At 40.8% G+C, this 13,346-nt stretch overlaps 1 protein-coding gene across 4 annotated transcripts; it reads left to right on the top strand.

Moving 5' to 3' along the window:
* Positions 1-1,786: 1,786 nt before the first annotated feature.
* Positions 1,787-12,595, top strand: MSANTD4 (Myb/SANT DNA binding domain containing 4 with coiled-coils). 4 transcript variants are annotated; one of them, XM_068670273.1, is made up of 4 exons: positions 2,019-2,452; positions 2,814-2,938; positions 8,172-8,798; positions 10,638-12,595. In XM_068670273.1, exons 3-4 carry the CDS (start codon positions 8,337-8,339, stop codon positions 11,211-11,213), a joined length of 1,038 nt encoding a protein of 345 aa, XP_068526374.1. In that variant the 5' UTR covers positions 2,019-2,452; positions 2,814-2,938; positions 8,172-8,336; the 3' UTR covers positions 11,214-12,595. The 4 variants fall into 4 exon arrangements, with proteins under 4 accessions (XP_068526382.1, XP_068526389.1, XP_068526374.1 ...); XM_068670281.1 differs by lacking the exons at positions 2,019-2,452; positions 2,814-2,938 and adding an exon at positions 1,787-1,991; XM_068670288.1 differs by lacking the exons at positions 2,019-2,452; positions 2,814-2,938 and adding an exon at positions 1,787-2,001.
* Positions 12,596-13,346: the final 751 nt, after the last annotated feature.

The following is a 13,346-nucleotide window of genomic DNA, read 5'->3' as shown; positions in this document are numbered from 1 at the left end:
ACCCTGGGTTGTCTTATATTCTTCCAGAACTTAAAATGTAGCAACCTTCAAACCACTGTGTAGAGAAATTAGAGTTACAGCAATAAAAATTGATACTCCAATCTCCCAAGGCCTTTGCCCCACAACTAGCAAAAGGCATGTACAAGGCACTCTTGACAGTGTTCACAATGCTAAAAGCTTATATTGAACAATGAATTTGCAGACCAAATTTGAGAGATGTAGTTATGTAACCCTGTGCACGATCAGAAGAAAACTGTGTACGTATGTTTGACAGATACAGAAACTTTTAACTCACCTTGGACTTGTACAGTTTGTATGTGAAACAGACTGTACGATACGGCTTTTCTTACTGTGATCAAAAGCAGGGAACCAGAGTCTGTACATAATGAAGTTTATAAAAATGAACTACATGTGGAGTTGGTGACTACAAAGCCAGAAAGAAAGCAGACACCGGGCAGAGCTGCAGCCCACAACAAGTCAGTCTGGCACAAACCCAGGCTGGCTTCAGGTGCTGAATGATTCTGGGGCAGACTGGTTCTGTGCTACAGTTCATAACCGAAAGTTTCTGCTTATTTGGAAGATTAATTTTCTGCATATTACAGAACTACAACAGACTTGTAGATGTTTGTCAAATTATGACAATCGCAATCTATGAGATGATTTGTCGCAATTGCCAGCAACATACAAAACAACATAGAGATTCTGTGATTATAATTGTATTTTTCTTAGGCTTCAGTGAACTACATGTAAATTCAAGAGAGTTCATGTGAATGAAGGAGCTCTAAGAACTTTTTGGTTGAGGAAGATGGTATATACCAATATTTTTTTCACCTTTGATTAATAGTTCTGTAATAGTGGAATAACAATGGGGAAAAAGGAGATCCATTTAAAATTATGAGCACAGCTACCATATGAAAAAGTATGCTTCTTAGCTCAAATTATTTTACTAGGCAGTAATCATGTTTAGTGTTTTTGTGCTTCACAATGAAAGAGGGGTACTTAATGAGTTATAATTAGCTGTAATTATTGTTGCAGATTGGCAGAGCTTCAGACTGGTAATGAATTCCACTCTCTTTCCACCTATTACACCTGAATTTATGTTGAACAAGTTTACAAGATCTTTAGTGCTTGCTTGCATCTTACTTCTGAGCATTGTCAAAATAAAATAGCATAAATTAAAGCCTAGGTCATGCTTGGGATTTGTAATAATACCGTAATATGCAGTGTAATATATTGCCAATAACACGGCATGGTTTCATTACCCTACTTCACTATTTTCCTTCTTAAAATTTTATGGTATTCTGTACACAATGGGCAAGCATAGCAGCAAAACTATCATTTTCTGGAGGCTGACAGAACTTTGTAGTGTTTCTGTGCTTGGTTTGTATGAATATTTCAGGAACACCACTGCCAGAATTGTGGGCTGAAAGTGTAAAATGGCAACACAAAGTGAGGGTTTCAGCACCAGAGCAACGATCCCCAGAAGCCGTATGAACCTGGTGATACATAATGAAGCTGTATGAACCAAGTGATAAATAATAAGTTTATTTCTCAGCCCCCTGCCGCGCAGCCTAGCACAGGCCGCGTTACCATGGTGATGGAGCGCAGCGAGAGCCAGGCCCCGCCCCCTGCTCCCGGCCCCGCCCTCCGCCTCATTGACCCGGCCAGAAACGCGCCGCCGGAAGCTCATTGAAGAAGAGGCGGGCCTTACCAGATCTCAGCCAATCACCACAAAGCATCCTCAAGACAAGCAGCGGTTGCAACCAATGGCCGCCCGCGGGCTGCGCGCTGCGCCGGCTCCGCGGGGAGAGCTGTACAGCGCCCAGCGCGTACCCGGGGCGCCTCGGCGCGGCTGGAGGGAAGGGGGGCGGGGCAAAAACGAAGCGATGTTCCTAGCCCGCCAATAGGCGCGCGGGACGGGCTGACAGGCACGCGGCTCGCCCAATGGACGGGCGGCGGGCGTTAAAGGGCCGGCGGCGCGGCGGGGCGAGGTGGGTGCAGGTGAGCGGCGCGCGGGGCTCCCCGGGGAGCGGGGCGGGCGCCTCTGAGGGGCCGCCGTGAGGGGCACGGGCCCGGGCCGCTTTTGTTGCCGCCTCCCGGAGGGGCTGCCGGCGGGGGAGGCCTTCCCGGCGCGGCTCCGCGCCCCCTGCCCCGTGGGGAGGGGGCTGCGGGCCCGGCGGCCTCCCTCAGGGCCGGTCTCCGGCGCTCCGCCAGGCGCTCGCCACACGAACGCGGCTCCTCACGGCCCCAGGGAGGGGGCAGGCATCGCGCCTCGGGGCTTCCAGAAAGCCCCGGGCTTCATCATCGCGTGTAGAGCCTCCGAGGAGCTCGGAATTTTAAAATTTAAAAAAAAAAAAAAAAAAGAAATTGGTTCCAGGGTTCCTTCATTTAAAACTTTTTTCTTCAGCCTTCACCTCTGAAAGTTGCAAAAGAAAAAAGCCGAACTATCTCGGTATAATAATAATAATTAAAATGAATGTCAGGTGTATTCTAGAGGGTAATTAAAGCTTAATGCTAGCACCAGGCCTTCAGCCATGGTGACTGTGTGGGGTTTGGGAGTTGTTTGGCCAATTCTGGCTGTGGGCTTTTTGTTGTGGCTCTAAACGCCCCATTTCAGCATGTGAGCGAAGGAAACAAAAAGGCAGAATGTGGGTGCCTCTGTCGTTCTGCACTCCGCAGTTATTACTGGTCTGTGTATTTATGTTCTGTTCGCTTTTGTAATACCTGTTTCATTTCAACACTGACGAGTAGTTTCATTTTCTTTGGTCCCGATATGAGGACCGTCTTAACCTTTTCTTGCTTCTGCCTGACAGGACTGCATCAAACTCACAGCACCATGCTGCTGTCTTACCTGGGAGCCCTTTGACAGCTTTCTGTTCTCTCGCGATCAACAGCGTTTCTGTTTCTCTGGCCAGCATGTTGCATTTCTACCCAAAAGGTGCAAATATACAGACAGAATTTTTCATTTGTAGCGAGCCTCGTGCCATGTGATGGGGTGCATGACTAGTCACATAAGAGGCTGTTTGTATCCTGTTACTTCCCAGAGATTTCTCTGTCACATAACTGGACTTTTTTCACGTCTGCTCTTATCTTCACATCCTTTTTCTTTGGAAAAAACTGTAATATTTTTCCATGTAGAATTATTGCTGAATGTATGCATTTCCATGTTTCAGACTTGTTATGTGTTCTTGCCCCTTAAATACTTTGAGCATGTAACCGTTAATTTTCCAGAATTATAAACTAAGACCCTGGGCACCATCTAGCAATATCAGAAAGCAGAATATTACAGACCCCAGCCTCAGCTAAGTTAATATTTCTTTTTATTTAATATATCAGAAAGGTAAATAGTCCCCAGTAGAGTTGATCCAAATCTGGGCATTAATATAATGTTAAGACAATACACTAACACCACTTGAATTAATAGGAAAATAAACATCTTTAATAAGGCAATATGCTTTCAGAAAGGAAAGAGAAAAGGTAAGATGTGCTTATCAATTAGTCATGAGTTTTAAAACAGGTAGGCTTTGTAGTTGCTTTCAGGAGCTTCTCCCTTTCTATAGCAAAAAAAAAAAAGTCTTAAGGAAAACTACATAGTAAGGGATTATTATATCAGAAGTTCTCAAGAATGGAAGGGGAGACTGGGCAGGTGATGCAGAGCACCTGGGTGAGCAGCAGTGAAACTGACCTGCAGAGTAGCCTGACCTTTGTTTTTTAACTCAACCTGACCTGGAGCTAAGAGGAAAACTGAGTTTGTATCTTCCTTATTCATGTAAAATTATATTTAGAAGATAACAAGGATGGAAAATTGATTTGAAACACCCCAAGTGATTGTGCCTACTTTCCCCTGCCATGCTAGCACTGAGAAATTTAGGAAGGTCCAGGGTTAAAAAGAACATAAGTTTTTGAAATCCTGTGATTCCCAATTACTGGAATGACCAGAACCTTGTTGATCCCAGCTGGGACTAAGTAAAGGACTTAGCTGGTGCTTGCTTTGAGAGGGAAAACAACTTTGATTTGGCAAGAGTCTAATATTTACGTTTAAAAAAAAAAAAAAAAAAGACAGTTGAGTAGTACTGTAAGAGTTTGATTTACCCAGTACTTTGGAAAGTCTGACCCATTGTCCAATAGCTAATGAAGTACTTGGATGTTTGCTTAGAATCAAGCATCTGAAATTCTGCCAAGTTCAGTAAACCTAAGTAGGGTTTGACCTTAAACAAAGGTTCAGTGTCTTGGTAGTGAAAACTCAGAGAAACTGTCTGCTATAAGACCTCTGTGTAATACTCCTTACCTGGGAAAACAGGCAGACAGGCACACACACACACATGCGCACATGCACAGTTTCTGAAGTAAACATGAAGTACCTGGCAACAAGAGTTTGGCTCAATCTATTTATTTGTCAATCCAGAATACTTGTTGTATAAACAGTGAAACCTCTAAAAGTATTCTTAATTCTTTCTGTGTATTGGCAACTTTTCTGAAGAACTTACCTGCTGAATGGCTTTTTAAACTTTTTTTTTTGTTTAATCAACTGAACAAAAAATAGCACTTTACACAAAATAAACTTAAGAATTTGATAGATAGGTCAAGAAATTCAATTGCCGTAATAACAGAAAAGTACTAACATTGCAATTTGAGTTTGAAAAGCACAGTAAGTACCAAATAAATTGACTTACTGCTAGACACAAGTAAATGTGATACTGCTTCCTTGAAATGTCCAAGTATCTTTTCATGGCAACCTTATAATAATGAAGGTTAAGGGAATAGCTTAAAGATCAGGTAAAAGGTGTTAGAAATAAAATATGTAATTCTAGCAGATAAGAGTGCTGTGTTGTGATATAAATCTGACTTTAAACTGCAGGAAGTTGTTTGCTTCTTATATTACAAGTTGTGGCAAGCTGGGTGTATACATTACCAACCTAAGAGCTAGTACATTCTCCAATAATTGTCTTTTTTCAAAATGAATCAATTTGATTTTCAGAAAGGCAGGAAGTTGCACTGTATCTTAAACAACAATAGGCAATTTCCAACTTGCTTTTGAGGAGTCAAAAGTGCCAGGTAGCTGCATGGGAGCACCATACAGTGGTCCATGCTGATGCAGGTTTATGTTCTATGAAATTGATTTGTTCTTGGGACTCAGGTCTTGCATACTGGCTAGCTATTAACCACCAGAAATAAATGATTTCACAGTAGGGATGTGATATATGGAGTCATAATTCGTGTCAAGAAGATGGTTGATATTAATAAAGAAGGGGGAGATGTAGGAGTGTGGCCATGGGGGTCGGCAAGCCCCGTGGTTGATGAGAACATCAGACTCTTAATGATGAGGCCATCAGGAATGTAAAGAGTTTAGAGGGAACAAAGAAGGGTGCTTCAGGAGATGCCATGCAGTCTTGGTTGCTCGTTTTCCAGCTATTATGGCATGGAAGTTGCAGGGTGTTTGCTGTTGCTTGCCGGGCAAAGTTGTTTGACCAGTGAAAAGTTGTTTTGAAAAGAACTGCTGTGGAGATGAGGGTGTAAGAGGGGAGCCTGTCCTCGGGATAAAAAGGCAACACAATATAATGAAGTTATGTCATCAATAAAGAAGCAGAAAGAAGGAATGAAAAGGAACAGGGTAGCAGAACAGGGACCAGGACAGGAACAGGCACGTTGATCGCCTCATGAAGATAGGGGTTGGGCAGACTCAGCAAACTGCTCAGAGAAGCTTGTACAGAAAGTCACTGGAAATGGCACACTGGAGCTGGAGAGAAGCTCAAGTTGAGAGTAGCGGACCCGCGCACACAGCTGCCCCTTGCTGGTAAGCAGTTGCGCATTATGGGCAATCATACGTCCTTAGGAACAAAGACTGTCCCGGTAACCTTACAGCTTATTCTCCTTATTAACAATCGGACAGTTTATGAGCCTGAAATATGGGACCAAACTGAGGTCAAGGTGTGGAACTCTGCAACTAAAAATGACAAGGTTGCAGTGGGATTGCTCGGCACCTGGCGAGCAATCTCTGGGGCCTTAAAGAGCCCTGTGGGACCACAGTCAGAAATGTGTGGTTTGCCAGACAGTGAGGGAACTGCGGGCTCCTTTACTGATCCGACTGCTACGCCATCGGCCCATCTGCTGCTACAGCCATCAAAGGCTTTTGCTGTTATGCCCCCTGGTGACTTGGACATGCCTTTTGACCCAGGCCCTATTGGCCTTGAAAAGGAGATGGATATTATGCTGTTCTTCGATCCAGGAAGAATGGGATACATGCGTCCCAAAGACCAGTTGCTTGATAACTTAAAGTGAGACATATTGTTCCCACGACTAGCCCTGGAATTCTCCGGTGTTTGTAATCAAGAAAAGGAATGGAAAATGGAGACTGATAAGTCATGGAATATATGGAAGTACGTCAACCAGGCCGACTACGCTCCCCCAGTTATGGACATTAATAGTAATAGACTTACTTAAAGGATTGTTTGTTCTGATTGCACATATGTATAGGTGTACGTAAAAGCAATGTTCTGTATATTTAGAATGTTCAGTGTTTGTGTGTGTTGGTAGAGCATGGACTCCCCGTGCACCCAGTGGTGTTTACTTACTTGTCTTTTATAAATATTACTAAATTCAGATTGAATTGAGACTTCATTTGTAACAGGGACAATATTTCAACCAGGAAGTTTAGTAAAACAGTTTCCTAAATGCAATATTGGAAGAAAAATGATGCCAGTATGCTTACATCTTGGGTATGAAAGAATGTTGTTTGATACAGAAAACTTTATATGTAAACCACTTATTTATAGTAGGTAGTGCATAGAAGATGGAGACTGATCTCTGAATGATGATGTGCCTTACCTCCCAAATGGAGAGCTTTTGTGTGATGTGCTGATGTGTAAGTTTTAACCAACTTCAGGAGAATATCAGGAGAAGAATACTTAGTAATACAAGAATCCTGCATAAAATCCTATGTAAGACTACTACATACTTAGTAATACAAGAATCCTATAAAAACCTAGGGGTGGAAGTTATTTGAGGATAAAATCCACTAGTCATTAGTCAGTAGCAATCAAATATATAATCTGAGCTGTGTGCTTCTGGAGGATGGAAGGCAAACTAGATTAATAATAAGCATAACCTGAAACTGTAAGTATAGTGAATTATTGCCCTGGTGGGTTCGAAGCCTTTTTCTAACAGTGGTAGGTTAATGTGATTGAAAAGAAAGTTCATGATCTTAAGATGAACTTAAGATGAATTTACCAAGCAGTCTGAACAGGAATTGTTGTTGATTCTCAGTCTTTTTTTTTTGGTTTGGTTTGGTTTTTTGATAATGTGGTCTGTGCTATATTCATCACTGCAGTAACAGTCCCATGTTTCTCCCAGACTTTCTGCTTCCTTTTAGAGCTGTGCATGATGTCAGGTGTGTTACGAGGTTTTAGCCTGCTCCTCAGCATGAGGCATGGGATTAGCTGGAGCTAGGGTAGAGGCACTGAGCTTTGAAACTGTGGTCACACCTGACATGAATTGAGGTGTTCTACAGTGTGAGTACTATGGAGGAGGGCTTTAACATGGGTGTGTAATGACTTATTCCTAAAACTAGTTCCTATTAAAACTGTGTGGCTTTTGTTTGAACAGTTAGTTCAAATAGTTATTTTCTGTTATTCAGCAGGGTTGCTTCAGTTCTTTTTATGATTAAGATAAGTCAGAAGAACCTCTAAAACTTCAGCTTCTAACAGATCTGCTTTTTTTTTTTTTCTTCTTCACAGAAGTAGTTTAAAAATGTCTCAAATTTCATTTGCCTAAACATTTTGGTTTTGAAGTAATGATGTAACAATTTCAGCTTCTTTTGGAAATGACGTTCAAACTGAGATGTATATGTCAAATTTCAGCCTTAAGCGTATCCCAACTGGCAAAACTGTAAGAGCTGAAGGAAAATAGCTGTATTTCTGTAATGGAAATACCAACTCAACCTTAACGGTTTGTGACATGGATATATTAATGGATTTATAATTCATACGAGTTTAGAGAAGCTTATCTGTAGCTACTTTATATTCAGAGTTTAACAAAATTGTTTTTTTCTATCAGATGAGCAGTTGGTTCAGAATATGCATTCCTTAACTGGTGATTTCAGAGCCAAGTTCATTAAAGGAAAATACACAGTCTGTATCTTTGAGATTTATTTTGTTTGTTCTTTTTTCTCTTAGGAAGCCTGACAAATAGGAAAAATACTACAAAGTGAAGAGAAAAATCATTTCACAAGAACTGAGCTCTGCTTTCATTGCTAAATTTTATTTGTATTACTAGCTGATTAGCGTCAAATAATCCCTGTAGTCTGCTGTGGTAAAATTATTAGGTTAAAGCTGGAAAAAATGAAACAATTAAAAAGAAAAAGAAAAAGTAATTTTAGTGTTCAGGAAACTCAAACTCTCCTTAAGGAAATCAGAAAAAGGAGAGAAGTACTCTTTTCAAAACAACTTAATACAACAATTAATGAGATGAAACGGAAGGCTTGGGAGGAAATAGCAGAGTGTGTAAACGCTGTAGGTGAAGGAGAGCAGAGAACGGGGACAGAAGTGAAAAGGAGGTATCTTGACTGGAGAGCACTCATGAAGAGAAAGCGCCTGAATGCAAACATCAAGATGGTAGGTGCTGGGTTTCATCTTCCTTCATCTGATCTAGATGACTCTCTCAATGAAGATATGGATGACAAAATGGGATTTGCAAACGAATCTAGTTTTGAATGGCAGAATATCACTGACTTCAGAGAAGCAGGTGGATCTTTAACAGAAATCAAAGTAGAAGAAGAAGAGGAAGACCCACAAAATTTTGAGGTAAGTGACTGGCGTACATTACCTATATGCAATATGACCCCCTTTTCACTTCAGCATGGGACATTTTGCTGTGTTTTTTTCATAGCATCTCTTTCTGTCTTGTCTGAATGTGTGAATTAAAGAAATTGTAGAAGCAGGTATGTTTCAGAAAGATGATATTTACATCTAGCAACTTGCAGCGCTATGTAAGGTTGATATTCCTTGATACAAGTATGTATTTGTACGTTTTCCATTTCTGTGTGTCATAGATAGGAATTATTCCAGTCAGTAGAAAGCAAATACACTCTTGAAGGAAACTGGTTATTTTAATAAATTAAGTTATTGGAATGGATGAAGGGAGAAGAGAAACGCACCTCTTTAACAAATGAAGTATACATTGCCTGGAGGCACAATTGCATAGTGTTTGCATTTCTTAAAGTGGACCCATGGGAGTTGAACATGTTACTTGAATAAATCAATCGGCCATTCCTCTGTCAGAACTGTAGCATGAATTACATCAAGCAGCTGTGAGTCCTGTGGCCTGGTTTCTGCTCTTAGTAGCACCATGGCTGTCATGTCTGGGATAGGCAGCCAGCGAGACTGAAATTAAATATTTGTCTGCCTGTACAAAGCAGTAGTTTGTTCTGCTTGTACAAGTGTGTAGTGATAATTTAAAAAAAGGGATACTTTTTTAGATTGGGAACATCTGAGTCTAAACTCCAATGGGATATGTGCTGCCAAAAATCACAAGAAACTGCTAAATGGTAGGGGAACTGCTGTCTGGCAGCTGTTGAAAGGTGTCTGTCTTCTCTAATACTTAGAGTGGCAGTGGCTCTCATTGTCTTGTTTTCTGAACCCATAACTTGTTCAGTTTGCCTTCCATTTGCAGTATACAAATGGGTCACAGTGATCCCTTGTGTACTATGCATGTGTAGCACATAACTCCTGCAGAATTACAGCCTTTATGCTCCACGAAGAACAGCGGTGCTAACCCCCTCATCATCCGCATCATAAGTGTTTTTCCAGCAAACACGACAACATAAACTTGGTTGAACAAGCCCTGTTTATTGACCTGCTTAATGCAGTTTGATGGGTTAGGAGCATGTGAAAAATGTCAGATGGTTTTAAATACTGTACAGTGTTAAATGTTTTTAGAAATTAAATCCTTGTGTTAATGAGGGCTGTGTTAGCTTATATACCACGTAGTTCTTGGATCCAGCTGCTCTGATAGATAATTAGTCACAACAAATTCCCAGTGGCTTAAGTAAATGTCACTGAGCTATATGAAAAGTAAGAACAACATAGGCTTTCTAGATCCAGTTTTCTTTTCTGTCAGTGGTTCTGAATACTCTAATATCTCTCATGCAGTGTTTCCTATGCTGCTCTTGCATGTCCACAGACAAATTGATTTTCCATTTTTCATGGCTAAGTATTAATTTATAGATCAAGTGTGTTTCTCTACCTGTGTAAATGGGGAAAAAAATATATATATATTTTTTGATCTAACGTGGTTATTTTGTAGAATCTAAGTTAAATATTTCTGGAGTATTTTTAAGGTGGAGAGAGAGACAGAGATCAGGGTGACAAAGCACTGGCTCAGGTTGTCCAGAGAGATTGTGGAGTCTCCTTCTCTAGAGATACTCAGAACCCTTCTGGATGTCATCCTGTGCAGCGTGCTCTAGGTGATCCTGCTTTGCAGGTCAATTGGACCAGATGATATCCAGAGGTCCCTTCCAACCTCAACCATTCTGAGATTCTGTGAAAAATACAGTATCTGTTATTTTCAATGAAGTTGTATGCCACGTTATTCTAGCATAGAAACTGAAATGTAATTCTTGCGTATTGCATTCCTCTCCACAGTTTCCTATTGAGGAAGAAGAAGAAATTTTGTCATCAGTTTTGCCTGATTCGAAAAAAGAAAATGACCTACCAGATTTCAGCCACATTGAAGAGTTTGGAAATCTGAGCTCTGCTCAAGCTAGGTTAGCCTATGAAGATTCTCACTTGCTTATAAATCTGGAGAAGCAGAAGGTGGAGCTGGAGAAGCAGCGACTAGACATAGAAGCTGAAAGATTGCAAGTGGAGAAGGAGCGCCTGCAAATTGAAAAAGAACGTTTGCGGCATGTTGACTTGGAGCATGAGAGACTTCAGCTTGAGAAGGAGCGACTTCAGATCGAGCGGGAGAAACTGAGGTTAGAGACTCTGCATGCTGAAAAACCTGCCCTGGAAAATGACCTGACCCAAACAGAAAAGCCTGTTGTGCAGCCTCTGGATCTAGAAACTGAAAAGTTAAAACTTGAGAAAGAACGTTTGCAGTTAGAGAAAGAGAGGCTGCAGTTCTTAAAATTTGAGTCAGAGAAGCTGCAGATTGAGAAGGAACGCTTGCAAGTGGAAAAAGAACGTCTGCGAATTCAGAGAGAGGGTCACCTGCAGTGAACTTCTCAACTGAGGAGTCAGTACTAGCAATTTGATGTTTGTAAAATAAAGGTAGTTCTTTTCCTAATATTGAAACTGTCCTAGAGGTTTAATGTTATTCCATTCAGAGTTGAATGTTGATGTTAAACTTAAAAAAAGAAAAAAAAAAAAAGATGGGGGGGAAAAAAAGAATGGTGCTCAATAAGTCAGTGTGCCTACATAAATAAGCTTATGTGTGAAGTTGCATTTCAGTGTATGAAAACTAAATGTTATGTTCTCTTGTCTTCAGTATTGTGTTGTATTAGTTTGGTGTCCTTGTTTCGTAGACACAATTGAGAAGATTAACTGTTGTACTTTTTTTTTCTTTTAATGCAGTAACAGTAAGGGAGCATCAGAATAAATCAGCATATGTTCTGAAGGCATGGTGCTGAAGATAGCCCACACAGTAAATAGGTATAATTAGGCAGAACATAACACAGAGTCATGTGATTGATTCATTAAATTTGATTTCCTCTTTTTGTTTTTCTCTATTCCCACAGCTGAAAGAGGAGTTCAGCAATTGTCTAAAAGTTAAAGAAGTATAGGCTAAATCCACTACAGTGGTGTTCACTGTTGTTTCATGACCTGAACTGAATGGGAGTGTGGAAAATAGTATTATTCCTTTTTACATAAAGTATTCATATTAGATACAGTTACACATAACCATAGTTACTGTAAGCTGGACTGTGGGCCTGTCAAGTTGTTAATAATGCTGCATGGAGCATCCTACACCTGGATTAGCAGCACAGGGGCTTAGTAGCAGGATGTAACTGTTGTCTGATCAGTCCCCTAAAGTAAAGCAACTAGACCTGGCTTGTTCCTTCAAAGAGATTAACTGACATTGGGAAGCCTGTGAGTGGAGGCTGAACACAGGTTAAGGACTGCTGAGCTTGAACACTAAAACTTTTGATACCTCAGTGCTGCCCAGGCAGAACTGGTCATGTCTGTGAGACAGCTTGAAGAGCCTTCTATGGCTGATGCCATTTAGCATGTTTTAGTTAGGCAAACAGAAATGGTCAGTACTGATGGCTGTCACTATTTTTCCATGTACAAGGTATTAATTTAAAAGAAAAAAACAGGATTTCTGTTATTTCATATATGTATTTGTAAATCACAGCTGAGCCAGACTTCAGATCACTCATCTTTCTGTGAGCAACTATCTTTTTTGACTCCATTTGACACTTAGGAGTATGGGAATACTAAATCTGAATATACATGGAGTGACTTACGTGGATTCGTGTGCAAGTAAATATATTTATACCACTACAGGATTACTTTTATTCTGCAAAGAAAATGTTATTTTTTTATTACTGAAACAAGTGTGCTTCTACAGTGAAAATAAATTTGACTACTACAACCCAAAATCACTCTTGAGAGTTTCTTTACAGCAGTATATGAAGAGAAAGATGGATACTAATATTGCAATACCCCAAAGTTGCTGGTGCCTGTAAGTGGAAGAGACGAGGCATCTCTGAGTAGGACTCAAACCAAGCAGCACTTAATTGAGAAAGGAAAAAGGAAGGAGACACAAACCAGCTCGATAGGAATGCCTCAGGGAGAGAAGTATCTGAAATTGTTCTTTGTGAAATGAAGTGAGGACTTCTCATCTCCCTGATGTGTCAAAAAAAATTATATTAAATTGTTTTCTGTGGTCATCTGTCAAAGTTTTTCTCTCAGTATGAAGAAATGACTTATCTTCTTTCAAAGCACAGGAGAGGCAGAATTAAGAAAATCTGGGGGGTTGCTTAGTGCGTAGAATGTTTACCCAGGTAGTGGGATAACTTGGATTTCATGATGGCTGTGTCCTAAGGTGACCAACTTCCTTTCTCTGCCAAACTGACGAATGAGGGGCAAGGCAGCCACCAGTGCATGAGGTGGGGGCCCAATGGATTAAGCTGGGACAGAGAATGCTTCTGTGGGCTGGTCTATGAGAGGCACTCAGCCAGAGAGGAGCAGATGTGGAATCTGGCTCCTGTTGGGAGGGAGGTATTACTGTTGCTCAGTACCAGCGCTGCCGTCTTCACATTTTACTTCAGTTGAATGACTTAACCATTAAAATAATGGTTTGTATTTTACATTGGACATCTTGTAAATCATGCCTTAAGAGCATTTTTC

Source organism: Anas acuta, chromosome 1 (genome assembly GCF_963932015.1).
Source record: "Anas acuta chromosome 1, bAnaAcu1.1, whole genome shotgun sequence".
Taxonomy (NCBI): domain Eukaryota; kingdom Metazoa; phylum Chordata; class Aves; order Anseriformes; family Anatidae; genus Anas; species Anas acuta.
This window is presented reverse-complemented; position numbering and strand designations above follow the sequence as displayed.